The sequence below is a fragment of the Colletotrichum fioriniae genome, assembly GCF_027942845.1.
Source record: "Colletotrichum fioriniae strain IMI 355084 chromosome Unknown scaffold_4, whole genome shotgun sequence".
NCBI classification, from domain to species: Eukaryota; Fungi; Ascomycota; class Sordariomycetes; order Glomerellales; family Glomerellaceae; genus Colletotrichum; species Colletotrichum fioriniae.
The window spans coordinates 2,792,576-2,808,962 of record NW_027076840.1 but is presented as its reverse complement, the minus strand read 5'-3'; the positions used below and the strand labels follow the sequence as shown (position 1 = coordinate 2,808,962).

The 16,387-nt window shown below is 54.1% G+C and overlaps 4 protein-coding genes across 4 annotated transcripts; 1 reads left to right on the top strand and 3 right to left on the bottom strand.

Annotated features, from left to right (window-relative positions):
• Positions 1 to 981: 981 nt before the first annotated feature.
• On the bottom strand, positions 982 to 3,395 carry N0V96_004596 (uncharacterized protein; the record flags this gene model as incomplete). Its single annotated transcript, XM_065757160.1, has 2 exons — positions 982 to 3,307; positions 3,361 to 3,395. 2 exons carry the CDS (start codon positions 3,393 to 3,395, stop codon positions 982 to 984), a joined length of 2,361 nt encoding a protein of 786 aa, XP_065614373.1.
• A 3,270-nt stretch (positions 3,396 to 6,665) lies between these two features.
• On the bottom strand, positions 6,666 to 8,478 carry CCT2 (T-complex protein 1 subunit beta; the record flags this gene model as incomplete). Its single annotated transcript, XM_053198772.2, has 4 exons — positions 6,666 to 6,725; positions 6,804 to 8,178; positions 8,254 to 8,408; positions 8,449 to 8,478. The coding sequence occupies 4 exons, from the start codon at positions 8,476 to 8,478 to the stop codon at positions 6,666 to 6,668; spliced, it is 1,620 nt and encodes a 539-aa protein (XP_053043790.1).
• Positions 8,479 to 9,447: 969 nt separating this feature from the next.
• On the top strand, positions 9,448 to 11,831 carry PRT1 (Translation initiation factor 3 subunit b; the record flags this gene model as incomplete). Its single annotated transcript, XM_053198773.1, has 3 exons — positions 9,448 to 9,719; positions 9,816 to 11,346; positions 11,409 to 11,831. The coding sequence occupies 3 exons, from the start codon at positions 9,448 to 9,450 to the stop codon at positions 11,829 to 11,831; spliced, it is 2,226 nt and encodes a 741-aa protein (XP_053043791.1).
• Positions 11,832 to 13,231: 1,400 nt separating this feature from the next.
• Positions 13,232 to 15,495, bottom strand: N0V96_004593 (uncharacterized protein; the record flags this gene model as incomplete). The annotated part of the gene is made up of 2 exons (XM_053198774.2): positions 13,232 to 13,735; positions 13,801 to 15,495. The coding sequence occupies 2 exons, from the start codon at positions 15,493 to 15,495 to the stop codon at positions 13,232 to 13,234; spliced, it is 2,199 nt and encodes a 732-aa protein (XP_053043792.2).
• Positions 15,496 to 16,387: the final 892 nt, after the last annotated feature.

Here is a 16,387-nt window from a genome sequence, read left to right as displayed (position 1 = left end):
ACTATCATTGTTTTCTGAAGACGACTTGTCAGACTTGAACAGTGCCGATACTCGCGATCTGAAGCCCATGATGAAAGAATCAGCAAGAAAGATGATTGTTCGCGACTCTGGAAGAGCGTCCCTCTGAAGGGGAATCGAAAAATGTGACCAGGCTGAAGTTCGGCGACAAAGAAGAAACCAACAAATTGCCTGCTCGGGGTATGTCTTTGCACCGCCCAGGGCACCACGGTGCAGAAGCGAAGCTTACACCCCTGTTGCAAAATTTGGTTACATGGTGTTGAGAGCCTGCCAGGCATATTAACTGCTGCGGTTGCCTCAGTGTTGAGTGACCTTGCGGTGAGGAGGAGGAGGAGGAGGAGGAGGAGGAGGAGGAGGAGCCAGGCAAGTTCAAGGCAGGCTGGGCAGGCGCTTATCCTGTCATTTCTGCATGGGCGGCAAGCCCAGCCACCCAATCAGAACGTTCCATACACCGACCATTAGACAGGCTTTGATACTTGACACCGGCGACTTGAGTGGATGGTGTCGTCTCGGCCTGAATACATGGAGGATGGCTGAGTCCAAGGCCCATGAGCTTAAGCCATATCGATCTCGAGGTATACTTACAGTTGCGCATCGATGGCGAGGTGGTTATTTTCGATACTGAAGTAGGTATACACAGACAACTGAAATCAATGCGAAAGCCGACTGTAACAACTCTGATGAGGAGACATTGGCAGTTCACCATGATGAATTTGAAGAGAACCAACTCGAAGTGCCACGTGACAGCGATGTCCTCATTTATGTACCTAAGGTGGCCAAAAGCCGCTACCTATAATCGTGTTCGTTCCTCGTTATCCCTAGATGCTCTATCAACGGGATGTCAAGCATGAGCCCTCTGATCAACCCAACGCCGGATGCCCAGTTCTTATCCAAGATACGCCATGCATCCAATGCTATCGAATCGGTATTGCAATGAAGACAAAGAAAAAAGGGGGTATTTCATCAAACCGCAAAACCAAGTTGATCCCTCTCATCATCCACAAGTCGTCCCCATTCCAGCAGTAGCCGGAACATGTAAACACGCATGTCTTCTCTCCGGAGCGCCTTTCGGCTCCACGCCCTGCCTTCTTCCGCAATGGCCTCTGCTCGCCTCTTGCCTTCCGTGTCAATCCCAAAGTACGACAGGAGATCCCACAGCTCGTGGAGTCGCACATCGACGGGGACGTAGTGACGCCACGCGTGGACCCTCTCATTAAACCAAGTCCGGAAGAGGCCGGAGCGGTATACGAGACTCTTACTGCGGAGGAAAGGGATGAAGCGCCCGCTGAATCCCGCGCCGTCGAGGTCCATCAGGTGTGCGTACTTCCAGTGGTCAGTGAAGGGGACTTGGGACTTGTCGGGTGAGTCCTGGCCGATGCCCCAGAAGGTATCCTTCTCGCTCTGGCAGTCCTGTCGGTGGCACTTGGTCCATCTGCTCACGAAGCCAACGTCAAAATTGGGCAGCTCATCCGGTCCCAAGACTTGTGTCTGACCATCCTGTTGGAGTTTGGCAATCCTCGTTATCGACTTTGCAGCATGGACGAACCGTGCCCTGAGGAAACCCTGCCACGAGCCCCAGGCTGCATACCCATCCGACGATGACCCCCTCCAGAACATAATGTTCTTCTTCTTGCTCCATTCCATGTCCTCGTTCTCATCATACGCGGCCTTGTCATCGTAATTCCAAGGCGAAGGCACCAAGATATCGGCAAACCCTGACGTCTTGCTTTGGCTGAACACGGGAAACGCATCTCTAGTGAAAAGGGCTGGCGCAGGAGATAGTAAAAACCCATGAAGGTACGCCAAGTCTGGTTGGTGGCAGAGGTCTGTCGCCGAGGTCCAGTTTGACACAACGGGGTTCTCGAGCGCCTCAAAGACGCGGATAGCATGCGGCAGAAGGCATCCACGACACGCTTCCTTGCGGCTCCACCATCTCGTATTCCGGGCGGCCGAGTCAGGTGGACAAGTTGGAGCGACAAAGTCGTAGTAATTTTGATCTCGGATGCGGTCCTCGAAAAAGGGGGACCGCTGCTCAGGTCCCTTGACAGCATCCTCGTCACCCCAGACTGCTGACTTGGATCTATCAAACGTCTTTCGATCGTTCGAATGGAGGAGCTTCGTCTTCGATTCCATGCCAACGCTGTGAAGGCTAGACATATCTTCGAATGGGATCGCCACGCGAGGCTCGTCGTTCAGGTTGATGGCAAAGTCCATATCGGGAAGATACTCGGCAAAGTCCTCAATCATGTCCTTCATAGAGGTCATCATCCACATGTGAGATCCAGGCGTACCGGGAGCCACGTTGACCTTTCCTCCACGAATCCGAATGCCTCCCATGCCAAGCCACGGAATCTCCAAGCAATGCTTGGTACGATCTCGTAGGACCTTCGGCGCAACGCCCCAAAAAGGAAGTAAATCGTCGTTAATCTGGGTGAAGTCGTCGATGATGGGCGAACCGTTAGCGACAGCGTACTCGAACCACTTGTCAAAGTTGGGAGGCGGCGCCACACCATAACGCCGTTGATATTCGTTCGCCACGCCCTCGAGTGTGGAGCTCTGATTCGCTCTCGCGATCCAGGTGTCGGAATTGGTACTGGCGGCAGAGAGGAGATCGGGGAAGGATAGGGTATCGGTTGAGTTGAAGTCCGGGAAGAAGATGAGGTAGGTTCCACAGAGGACGCCAACGAGGACAACGTACCACATCAAGAGAAACCTGATGAGTCGTGGATCTCCCGACGAAGAACCAGAGGCGTTGGCGATATCTTTTTCGTATCGTAAAAGTAGGCCGACGCCGACTATCGTAAGACCACTAGCTATCATGTAGGGCAGAGAGCCGCCCATGGGTAGCGCGGCCTGCAGCATGCGGACGAGCTGATGGGCATAAACGCCTGAAGCCGTGACAATCATCCCCAACGTGCTAGGATGCATGTCACTCATGACATAAAATCCCAAAATCAGCCCCAGCGACGCCACCGTGCTGTCCGTCAGTAGGTCTCTGATTTCGACAAAGTGCAGGCCAAATGCCCAACGGGTGTTTCGAGCATTGTGGAGAGAGAAACAAGCAAGCAAAGCCAGTACACCTGCAGACCCTAGAAAGAGCCTCGACACGAATCCCCAGGCCTGCGGCGCATCGTCCACAGTGTCCTGGCGCCATTTTGAGAGGTAGAACAGCAGCAGTGCATCCAAAATGACAGTAACAACCTGGGCTATGGGGATCTGTCTCTCCCATCGAAGGAAGCCTGCGGGACATATCGCGCCGGCCGATTGTGTTGATAGGGCAAGCGTAGCCCTTGTGGCACAGGCCCAAACGATGGCGATGATAAAATAGCGCAAGTGAGCAACATTACAACAGCGTCGGGATCGATCTTGGTCGCCATGATGTTGTTGGAGTCGTATGGTGGAGGGAGAAACCGTTGTATAAAGGACGACAAGAGCTGGGAGGAATACCTATGCGGGGCGTGTTAGTTCTTTGCGGTCATGAGAATTCTCCAGCATTGCGACAGCGATTGGTCTACGAACCTCGAAGCTCTCCCAAGAGCAGTGAATCGTGCGAATGGTGCGCCAAAAGAGCAACGATCGCAGTACAATAGCGCATCCTAGGAAGAAGTAGGGTGACAACAAGAACCGAGGATTGCGCGCGACATCGATGCCGGCTTGAAGTCGTCTTTGCCAATCACTTTTCGAGGTTGAGAAGGTCGCGAGTTGATACCCGCTGCTGCTTGAACTTTTCCACGGCAAGAGCTGTCTGCACCATATCCCGATGAGCAAACCGGATTCAAGGAGCGTCAAAATGGAGAAGTGTATTGGCCGCTCTGCTTGGTGTTAGTAACTGTTATCTATGCGATGGTTGTGTCGCAATCTGTAAAGAAGGTACAGCAAAGAGTCCGTGGGTTTTACTGACCAAAGGCAGCGCTGCTGTTAAACCGAGAGGATATCCATGCTGTACATGCAAGTAGTAGAATACTGGGAATAGATTTAATGTCAGCGATGCCACTGGCGCAGAACCAAACACGAATGGGCGAGACATGGGAGAGATTGTGTCAAAAAGCTGCAGGTTTGAGACTTTTTGTGATGCCATCTGAGACCGCATAGCAGGTAAAAGGTAGTACAGCAAGGAATGAGGGTGTTTACTCACCAAGCCGCCAAGATGCCATGTCTCTTCAGCGGGGCCGCCATCGGCCTTTGTCAACTTGCCCTACCCAGCGCCGGCTTGGCAAGCGGAGAGACGTCGACTCCAGATGTAACGGGACAAATAGATGACGGGGGATTGATCTGGGATGCGAGAAGAAGAGCCAAAGAAGAATGCCAAAAGGATCATGCTACTGTAAGGTAAGCAAAATCCTATGCGACCATGACGTTCCTTGGTCCAATTCCACACTCGGAGGCAGATGGGGCTTTGCTTGAGTGTGGTGTAGCGGCGCGCGCCTATGAAAAGATGGAAGCGGTAGGCAAGGTGACAGACAACCCAAGGCAAGGTAAGGTAATGGTAGGTAAGCTGACGGGGGATTTGAGGCTAAAGCAAGGTCAAAGCTGAACCAAGCCCAGATCAGAAATAGAGAAAGGGAAGAGAGAAAACAAGGACAAAGACGAGGGATGGGGGAAGAAGGAATAGAAGAAACATGCAAGACAAGGCCGGCTCGAGGGTAGTGCTTCCTGAAGAATGGCTAGCGTACGCCCGACACACACACGAGTGACAAACAGAGACGTCCACCCGATGGGATACTTTGATACGGAGAGTATCAGGTATCTGGTATCTTGGGGCAATGGGGGGCCTGCTTGGCTGCAGTCGCTACTGTCGCTACACACACCAAATACCTACCTAATGAGGCACTTAATTGCTGTGTAAGGGAAGGTAAGAAGTAATGTAGTGCACGAGGTAAACACGCAGACGGGAAGGAAGGCAAGCAAGCAAGCAACCACCAACGACTACTGCCAAGTGCCAAACCTTTCCTCTTTCCCACCTTTTAGTTAGAACTCGGGTAACTTGGAGGGGCTGGGAGAGTCCATCCAGCGTTTGCTGTGCCTTCTTTCTATCTCTGACCAAGGTACGGGCCAATCATGTTCTAGCGGGCCACCCGTCCAGTACGGCGTAGCATTCTGCCGTCATTGTGCCGTACAGCCGGTCCACACACGAGGGTGCACCAAGAACCTTGGTTGGAAGCTGCAAATCCCCGTCTGGTAGTCTTTCGCCCGTATCGTGTTGAACACTGGTCCATGGTCAATGGTCGTCCAAGGAACGTGGCGTGGGACGCGACAGGTTGGGATGCTTATGGGCCTTGGCCTGGGCCTGGGCCTGTGTTGTCGCTTCGCTACGGAGGCTGCGTGCAAACGGGGCCGTTTGTATACCGGGGTTGAAGAATATGAAGAAGTGGCACTCCATACGGGGTATGGAGTGACAGAGAAAGAAAAAACGGGAGAGACAAACAGACGAAAGCATGGCGTCATGGCGGCAGCTTTCTGTAACGGTTGATGTGGCTTTCCCAGGAACGGGATGCGTAAGTACCCAGGCCTGTACCTTACCTTACCTAGCTGACGGGTTCATCAAGCCATGCCAAAGTAATTGGAACCGGCAGAGAGAATAAGAATAGGAGTCGAATCCTTACTTCGTACTCCTTACAAGTTACGGATACTTCTGGCATCAATCCGGAGGGATGCTTTCTGCACGGCCACAGTCGTACGTGTACCTCGTACCGCACATATTGGTCCTTGGTGAAAGCGGCTGTGGTCGTGTGTGGAGAAAAAGAACGGAATCAATGCGACTCATGGGCAATGCTTGCCCTCCGGCTCCATCCCTCGACATTCCGATCTGCGGGCCCGGTGGACCTGACTTGCGTTGCTTTGCTGCCATCTTTTCGGACCAGAAATCCGTATCCGTAGCTCTGGGAGAAGACAAGAGATGAAAAGGAAAGTTGGCAAGATTGAGATGAACGACGTTGATCAGAGATGGGATGTGTGAGAAAGATGGAAGGACAAAAGCCTAAGTACTCATCATTCACCTACTATATCAAACACGAGTTCCAGGTACTTTTGCAATTTGCACGGACGCAAGAATCTCAATTTCTCAACCAATGTCGTGCGGAGAAATCAATCAATTTATCCTTCTGCCTATTTCAACACCATGGTACCCCAGCTGTCATCGGGCTTTCCGCGTCGATCATGCACAAGGAAACCTTCTTTTTCTTTTTCCTCCCTAGCCAACGGCACTGTGAAGCTTATTGTCGTCCAAATTCTAAGCCGCATCTTTCCCAGGTATACCTCCTACCTTACCTTACCGTCCGATACGGTAAGGTAGGGCGAAGGGCGCCTCACAATTCAGCCGCATGTCAGCTCCTGACCTCGTCATGTCCAATGCCGGTCTCGTGATCATCGGAAGCATCAAACCTGTGAAGGCTATTCGACTATCGCGAATAGTGTCGACATCCTATCAGGGCACATTGCAGCTTTCGGAATCCACCAATGGACGCTTAAATTGTTCATGACACTGCCATCGATTCATTCAGCCCAAGATTGATCTCCCCCGGTCTATGGTATTCACTTTTTGTCTGTCACCCATCGTCAACATGCGAATATGACTTTTTTCTTGCTCTCTCTTGACCTTCCATTCCTGCCGAGAAAATCCTCATGAGCTGCCATCACCGGCATGTCATTTAAGCGCGCTGCCGTTGTCTAGGAGCAGCGCGAATGATGTCGTCTACGCGAAGAAGAAGCTACTGTGTGTTAGTCATTTGCCCCGGATATCATGTCACAGTCAACACCAAAGGCGTTGCTAGTGGGATGGCACATACCTCTGCTGCCTCGCTGGCAGACGAAACAACCGCTCTCTTCAGCTTGTAACTCTCAACGACACCCAAGTCGCGCATGTCGGTGATGCCACCGCCGGGCGACAGCAGGTCCAATCCATAATTCGTCATACCGTCGTAAATCGCCTTTCTCAGACGGGCCACAAGCTCGCCAGAGTCGAGACCGGCGTTGTCGGCCAGAATGGTGGGCAGCTGGCGCAGCGCAGTCGCAAAGCTGCTGACAGCCATCTGCTTCTTGCCCTCAACGCGAGTGGCGGCACCCTCGACAGCCTTGGCCATGACCATCTCAGCACATCCACCACCCAGAGTGGTCCACGGCTCCTTCACCGTCTGTGACAGGACGGCAAGGGCGTCGTGCAGACTGCGCTCCGCCTCGTCCAGAAGCTGATCTGTGGCACCACGCAGCACAATGGTGCAGGCCTCGCCGGCAGCGACGCCGGAGAACTTGATCAAGGTGTCCTCGCCAATGATGACCTCCTCAATAAGCTCGCATTGTCCCAACTTGACCTGGTCGGGGTGGTCAAAAGTCGAGGCAATCTCACCGCCCGTCACCAATGCCAATCTCTCAATACCATCAAAGTCGGCGTGCTCGATGGACATGATGCCGGCATCTGTGAAAAGCTGCTCGGGCCAGTTGTAGATGAGTTGTCTGTTGATGAAGCAGTTGATGCCGTGCGACTTAATCTTCTCCACCTTTGCCTTCATCTTCTCCTTTTCAGCCTTCTCGAGGTCGGCCAGCTTGCTCGTTGTTGACACCTTGACGCGGGCGCCAAAGATCTTGATTTTGTCTGTGTCCATAGAGGTGTTGGCAACCAGGATCTTGGCTTTCTCGAGGCGCTTGGGCTGGTTCACGCCAATCTTCTTGTCGAGAATGAACCCCTCATCGAGGTACGAGTCGCTCAGCTTGCCACCGGCCTTCTTGATGATTTGAATATGGCTCAGGTCGGAGGAGTTCTTGAGTCGCAGCACGGCATCGCAGGCGAGCTTGGAGAAGTGGTCGCGGTCCTGGGCCAGAACCTTGGAACTGAGAGTTGTGCGGGCAATGGCCTGCAGGTCTTTTCTGAATGCCTCGGGAGTGTTGCTGCGGTCGACGGCTGACTCCTTCAGGGCCTTGAGGGCTGCCTGGCTTGCTATCCGGTATCCCTCGATAATGGTCTGGGGGTGGATCTTCTTGTCGACAAGCTTCTCAGCTTCGCGCAGAAGCTCCGCCGCAAGGACAGCAACGGACGTAGTACCATCACCGACCTCGTCATCCTGAACCTTGGAGATGTTCACCAGCACCTTAGCCGCCGCGTTATCGAGAGCAATAGACTTCAGAATGGTAGCGCCGTCGTTCGTGACCATGATCTCGCCAGTCGATCTGGACGTTTGTCAGCCATGTCAGTGGATTAAAGCGAGAAATGGGGGGTATTGAATTTGGCGGGGTTCAACATACGCAGACTGCAGAATCTTGTCCATACCCTTGGGGCCGAGGGTGCTTTTGACGAGGTCACCGACGGCGATGGCGCCAACGAAGGCGGAGAGACGGGCATTCTCTCCCTTCTCCTCGGTGGTTCCGTCCTCAAAGATTTGTGTCGGGCTGAAGGACGACTGGAGGGGCACACAGTAGTTAGCGTCTTAGGCAACGTACGAGGGGGTACAGGTGTTTGAGACGGACCATGGTGAATGTGTATTATGCAGGCACTCTGTATCGAAAGTCGAATCGGTGACTGGGTAGGTGGGGGGGAAGCAGAGGTATCTAGGTTGTGCGGAATCCTCAGCCTTGGGAGAGCTTCACCGAGAAAATCGTCGTAGAAAATTTGGGGGGTTCAGCCTGGCGAAGTGGGGTGTGCTGGGCAGGAGCTTCCAGGCAGTGTGGTCAGCGAAGCAGAGCTGCTGTGGTGTTTCTACAGACGTCCATCCTCCACTGTACTCCGTAGCAATTACTAGTGGTCAGTGCGCGCCACCGCTCATGGCAGTAATTGGCACCCGGCGGGGTTACATCTTATCGGGGGAAGCTTCTCTGGGCGGTGAGAGACCCTGAACCAGTCTGATTGGGAAAATGTACCTGACGGTGAAGGCCGGCAGAATCCCCACGTGACTCTGTTGGAGATGGCAGTCGCGACTTGACAACAGAAGTACAGCGGCACCTCAAGTAGCGAGGGGCTTCCTCCGGGGCCGGAACAACCGAATAATCCAGCCCACACGAATGTGCCATATCACCAAAAACTTTCCAAAACGAGGTCCAAATTGTGTGCGCGATAGTCGTTTGGTCCTCTTTTGCCACCCCTGTAGAACTCCCCTTCAAGACGTGAAATCTATTCAGTCGATAAGTCGCTAGCATCCAAATCTCCAGAACCGTTTCGTAGAGTTTGCACCGAATTTGCCCTGCACCCAGAGCCACATTGAAGCGCTCCGCAAGCCCAAAACCCTCACAAAAAAACCGAGAAAATCGCGGGGCACTTTTCAACCACTGGAAAGCCACCCCGACCCCACTCTATTTGGCACCTCTTTTTTTCCTCCCACCACAGAAAGGCCATCGTAACGCTTCCTCACCGAGAGACACGCACCCCCTTCCCTTTCCGTCCCCCGATCCGAAGAATTCACAACCGCCACACCTCGACTGTTGATTGATCCAGTCGTCGCAATCATGGCGCCTTCTTTCGACCATCTGCGCGAGGCAGATCTCGACGACGACGAGTACGATGAGGAGGAGATCGACATCTCCGACCTGCGCGAAAAGTACGAGGTTCAGCTGGAGCAGGGATACGACACCTTCGTGGTCATCGATGGCCTTCCCGAAGTGAACGAGGACCAGAAGCCCAAGCTGGTCAAGTTCTTGCTGAAGAAGCTGAACTCTGTTGGAAAGACGAGAGAGGACCTGATTTACATGCCCATGGGCGACAATGGAAAGTCGCTGAGGTACGTTTGGCCTAGTGGATCCCATTCTCGGATCATACCCAAAGAGATGGGGATCGCGCTCGAGGCGAAATAGCGATGCTGACGATGACCGCTCAGATTTGCCTTTGTCGAGTACTCTTCCCCCAGCGAGGCCGCCGCTGCCGTTCGCGGACTCGACCAGGTCCCTCTCGATAAGAAGCACACCCTCCGCGTCAACAAGCTCACCGATGTCGACCGCTACGGCCGCGAAGGCAAGGTCCACGAGGAGTACACCCCGCCTCACATCGAGGAGTTCACCGAGACCGAGCACCTGAGATCATTCATGAAGGACCCTAGCGGACGTGGAAGAGACCAGTTCGCCATGTACCGCGGCGACACCGTCGGGGTCTTCTGGAACAACGAGAAGGACGTCCCCGAGAACGTCGTTGACCGTCAAAACTGGACAGACAGCTTCATCCGGTGGTCACCACAGGGAACCTACCTCACCTCGGTCCACGCTCAGGGTGTTCAGACTTGGGGTGGCCCGTCATGGTCAAGGCAGAAGCGTTTCCCTCACCCCTTCGTCACCTTCGTCGACTGGTCTCCTTCTGAGAAGTACCTGGTAACATGGTCTGCTCGCCCCATCTCCATCCCCGACGAGGGCCACCCGGCCTTGTCTGTCGATGATGATGGTAAGAACTACGTTATCTGGAGTGTCGAGTCTGGCAAGCCCATCCGTTCCTTCGCCAACCTGGATATGGAGGGTATGGACGAGGCAAAGCAGCGCAAGCTGCTCTGGCCCGCTTTCAAGTGGTCCGCCGATGACAAGTACGTCGCGCGTCTCAACTACCAGACCGGTATCTCCGTCTACGAGCTCCCCCGCATGAACCTCCTCGACAAGACTTCCATCAAGATCGAGGGTATCATGGAGTTCGACTGGGCCCCGGCTAGTGTTCAAAGAGAAGGTATCAAGACATACGAGCAACTCCTTACCTACTGGACACCCGAAATTGGCAGCAACCCCGCCAAGGTCGGTCTTATGAGCATCCCCAGCAAGGAGGTTGTTCGTCAACTGCCCCTCTTCAGCGTCTCTGACGCCAAGCTCCACTGGCAATCCGATGCCTCATACCTCTGCGTCAAGGTCGACCGTCACTCCAAGTCCAAGAAGTCCCAGGCTACCACGCTCGAGATCTTCCGCATCAAGGAGAAGGGCGTTCCCGTCGAGGTTGTCGACACCATCAAGGACACCGTCATTAACTTTGCCTGGGAGCCCAAGGGTGATAGATTCGTCATTATCACGACAACGGAGCCCGTCGGCGCTGTCGCCGTCGCCCCCAAGACCTCCGTCTCCTTCTTCTGCCCTGAGAAGGCCAAGGGCAACGTTGTTGGTAACTTTAAGCATCTCCGCACCCTGGAGAAGAAGAACAGCAACGCCATCTACTGGTCCCCTCGCGGTAGATTCGTCGTTATCGCCACCGTCCACAACCAGCAGAGCTCCGACCTTGACTTCTTCGACCTCGACTTTGAGGGCGAGAAGCCCGAGTCAGACAAGGACCTGACCGCCAACCTCCAGCTTATGAACACTGGCGACCACTACGGTGTCACCGACATTGAGTGGGACCCCTCAGGACGTTTCGTCGCCACCTGGGCCTCCGCCTGGAAGCACTCTGTATGTGGTTATGCCTTTCCCCTGACTGAATGAACGCAATTTACTAACGAAACCGACTATAGATGGAAAACGGATACCATATCTACGACTTCAAGGGTGAGGCTCTCCGCGAGGAGCCCATCGAGAAGTTCAAGCAGCTCGCGTGGCGCCCCCGCCCCCCGACACTGCTCACCAAGGAGGAGCAGAAGCAGATCCGCAAGAACCTGCGCGAGTACAGCCGCGTCTTCGAGCAGGAGGATATGGATCGTGGTGCCTCTGCCGACCGCGAGGTTGTCGAGGCCCGCCGCCGCCAGCTCGCCGAGTGGGTCGCCTGGCGCGAGTCCATCGAGGAGGAGGTCGCCGAGGAGCGCAAGGACCTCGGCCTGCCCTTGGACATTGTCGCCTACCTCCTCTCCCAGAAGACGCAGGCCAGCGAGGGCGAGGAGCAGATCATTGAGGAGATTGTGGAGGAGGTCCTCGAGGAGACGGAGGAGATTGTCAACTAAAAAGGGTAGTTACAACAGACAAAAGGGATGACATAACGTAAGGGGGGTTTTGGGGAGATTTTTTCGTTGTGTGTTTTTTAGATGAGGACGGAAGCAACCAGCCATCGTCCGCCCACAAGTTGTCGTCGCAGTTCCTGGAAAAAGAAAGCCAAAAAGGGGGCCATGATGAGGAGTGAAAAGTCTAAAGGGGGCCCGTCACAACAAGCCTTTTCCCAGTTGTTTTCTCATTTGGGCGGTCAGGTGAGGTTGGGGCATCTGCACAGGAAGGTTAATTCAAGGATTTGAGGACACACGTGTTGCATGCTGCTTGTGAGTGTAGGTGAGTGATGTCGAGTTGTTCATGATGTCGCCCATGACTTCGCGTTTGGGTATATCTCGGTGATGGCATATTCTAGGATGCAGCCGAGGTATCCTGCTTGGTACGCGAGATGGATGATACTCCTGTAGAGCCCAAGATAATCACACATCACATAAATAACTTTGAATGGATGTCGTAGATCAACTTTTGAGAAAAATGACGTTTGCTTGGCGAATGATTCTAGGCGTCCTTCAAAGCCACGCCGCGATTGTCACAATTGTCTCGCTCCGTCATGATGGACCTTGGACGCAGTTTCAAGATGAAAATGCTAGCACACATGGATTCTTCTACAATACGACTATGATACGAATGGGATATCAAAGAGGTGATCGACACCTCTGAAAAAAGTCATGAACCCCGCCCGGTCCAAGAAAGGAATGAAGATGCGGATCGCTAGCGACGCCAGAAAATGTTTGATGCTAAACCCCCCAACCCCGAGGCCGTCTGTCTTACGGGGCAAAAAACGTACCCCAACACGACGACAGTGTAGAACCAATACAGGTTATATCATCTATCCGGGAACGTCTCTCGTCCCAGAAGAAACACAAACATTGTTTTATCCACAGGGAAAGCCGGGCCTGCCATGTTCCGCATGGTCAAGCTCCTCGGCGCCCAGCGTCTGTATATCTACATGCCACAATAGGAATGTCTGTCTTTGGCCATGAGGATGCTCGCGCACTGCGAAACATCCAGGCGACAGATGAGAATAGTATATATCCCGTACAGGTAAAGAGATGAAAAAAAGACACAAAAAAGGTTGCTACAAAACCAGCTCCCACAAATAATGTCCATCGCGCCGCAGACGCCGGTTGCTCTTTATACACGCCCAATAGTAGACAGCTTGCAGCCGACTGACCCATATGAGCTTAGTTGAGTGTTGTTGGTTTTTCGGTGTATGTGCGATTCCCTCCGATGGAAGGGCCGATACGACGCCGGCCCAGGAGATTAGATATAAACAGTTAGGATCATGTCGTATTTTTCCAAAGCCGAAATATTCATCAAGCGTAAAAGGATGGGTTGATACGAGACCGTTCGGACCAGACTAGGCTTTGCCCGCTTCCCGAACTGATCGCATCCACTGGTCTTCGGCACCATCGTCGCCAACTACAGCCTTACGGCCATCCTTGTTGGCGCCGCTTTCGACCAGCTTCTTGGCTTCTCCAGCCGACTTGGCGCCAAGAAGTGCCATTTCATGACGCATGAGCGTGGCCACGGCTGCTCGCACCAAAACCGCATCGCCCTCAAAGACGTACACGTCCCACAGGCGAGCGGCTTCGTCCATGGCCAGATGTGTGGTTCCGAGTCCCATGAAGAAGTTGCCCAGATAGAAATCCGCGTCGCCCTCGGCAATGTCCTTGGTCAGGTGCTCGTGAAGACGGGGAGCCTTGACGCTCAAAGTCTGCATCACAAGGTTGTAAGCTGAAGCCTTCGCACCGGGGTCTTCTGAGTAGAAGCTCAGAGGCAACGGGCGATTCAAGACGTTGGCGAGAGCGATGAATGTTGCGGACGGCGAGGGAAGGTTCAGTAACAGAAGGGCGGCGACGGTCTACAAAGGGAGTTAGTTCATGACATTAACCCAAATGATGTTTGTGAGACTGGAGATTGACTTACGTTGCAGCCCTTGACGTAGCCGATATCGCTCCGGTACAGCGCATAGGCGAACAAGACGTCGACGAGGCTCTGGTGAAGTGGCCCGCCGACTTGGAAAATTCGAAGATCCTGCCATGTGTGTTCGGCCACGTCTTTGCGGATAGCTGAAAGCCAAGCGGCTCTCTGGATATCCTCTGAATCACCCTTACCAGCCTTGACTCGCTCCTCGAGCTCCTGGGACCGGCCGAGAGCGGCCTTGTAGGACTTTTCGGACAGGCCAAGTTCGTTGCCAATGGCCCTGGACCAGACCTGGCCTCTGCTGCGCGGGGCGATTCCCTTCCACCATAGCTCACGGGTGCGGCGTTCGCGGATTGCGTCGGTCCATCTCGGGATAATGTCGTCTTCCCAAATGTGCATCAAGCTGTCGACCTTCAGATCGCGTGAAGATTTCCGCGCCAGACGTGAAGCCTCACGGCGGCGATCCGCCTCGGCGCTGCGTGCCATCATCTTCTTATATTCACGCAGATGACGCTTCTCTTCAGCGGGATCCTTAGGGGGAAGCCATGATGGTCTTGTACGGCTGAGTACAGCCTCCTTTTCCTTGGAAACTGGGAGTGGGTCGATCATGATGTTGGTTTGACTCCGAAGTGAAGGGAGTTCGGGAAGAGCGGACTTGACGCGAGGCTTCTGGGCGTGTTGCTCAAGGGATTTGCCATTCCATGTGTGACGTCCTGTAGGATTGGCGTTTTCAGCAGCCTTCTCACGCACAAAATCCGAGTGCTCCTCGAGCTTCTCCGTCAAATCCTTGGCATCGGCATTGAGTTCGGCCAAGGCGAGATTCCAGCTTCTTGCCCGAGTCTTGAGCGGCTCAGGCCCACGTTCGCCAATTGAGGACAGAGCGGTGTCCGACTTCCACGACGGTGAACGCAAACATCCCGTCTCCACTGGGATTGGAGATGTTCCATTGCCGACACTACGGACACGTTCCTTTGGCGGCCTGTTGGGCGATGCTCCTGAGGAAGTTGGCCTGCTCGGTGTGCGCTCGAGCTTGGGTCTAGGAGAGATGGGAACGTTGTCGAGAATAAGGCCGTCGGGAATGTCGTCCGTGTCATCCTCGTCGCACTCCTTTTCCAGCTCAAAGGTCGATTTTCTGTCCTGGTTCGACTGCCAGCTGCCCCGACGGGGTTTCAGGGGTACATTTGGATCTCTCGGCAATAGTGAGAAGTTTGGGCTCGGGCTGCGGTTCTTGCGAGGGAATTGAAGGGAAGTCGTCGAGTGGCTCGCGAAGCCTCGAGGGTTTACTGGGTTCACCGGGCTTCGACGGGGATCGGAAAGGCGGCCAGCGCTTGGGCTGCGGCGGTTGAGAATGTGGCTGTCGGTTTTCAAGCTCAAGAAAGGGGGTCGAGAGGAACCGCGAGAGTGGGGAGCGAGGTCTGCCGTGGGACCTGTGCTCCTAGGCTTCGCGAGGTCTCGTGTCATCGGCGGGGAGCGAGAATGGGGTGGTTTCCATGCCGGAGGGCGAAAGTCGTTGGAATAGGATCTCGAGTAAGGTTGAGAAGGCTTCGAATGGGGCTCGCGAACGCGTTGTGTGTCGTAATGAGAAGCATCGTCGTCTAGACCGATTTCTTCAAAATGGCTAACGTCGTCCAGGACGCTATTGTCGTCGGAATGGAAGGACTTAAAGGAAGAGGACTTTGACGACTTTGAGGACGTCATACCTGGCGGTGAACCTGGACTGGGACCCGCGAGATCAACGTCTTGATGCCCGTATATCATCATTGCATCGCCGAGTCTCGAGGAGAAGGAGAAGGAAGGAAACGAAAGGTAGGAAGAGAAAACAAGACAAAAAGCTTGTTTGGCGGTATCTCTGGTCGAGATTGTCGTGGCCAGGCCTTGGGAGGACGGGGCAACAGTCCAGAATAGGGTGAATGGTGGAGGGCCCCTTGGGCAGGTTGCTTGGGAATCGGGACCTGGGTCTGGGTGCGGGTTGGTGGAGCAAGGGAAATGGACCAGGCTATGCTGTAATGATTGCTGGGATCTGGGCGTTGGAACCTTGAGGTGGGAGAGTGGTTGCGGGTTGCGCGGGTGGTTCGCAAGGCGCAATTATGCGTAGCGGGCAATCCCTGGCTCAGGGCTTGGCTGGTGCTTGGTCGTCTTGTCTTTCTGACGAGGGATGATGAGACGAGACGAAGGCAGACTGTCTGTGGGGAGGGACCCCTTGATGCTCAGTGTGTGCGAAAGCCCAGGTGAAGTGTCTCGAAATGGCTGGGATAGTGACGGCGGGGTGACCGGTTGTCAGGGTCACAGGACGTGTTGTATCGACAGCACGCAGTGACGGGAGTGTGCGTCGTCAATCAGGACAAGATGGGATGATGGCAGCTGAAAGTGTTGACCTCGGGTTCGGTAATTGATATTGTACGGGACTTGTTGTATGGTATGATACGTGATGGAAGAATGTGCGTGTTGGCGGTTGTTGGTGTGCGTGCGAGTGAACGAATGTACGGATACGGATAGAGGAAACAGCGATGTATAGTCCGTGAACGGCGACAATCTAGCGGTAAGAAGAGCGGTAATAGTTACTGGTACGGTATGGCGAGGTCTAAGGTAT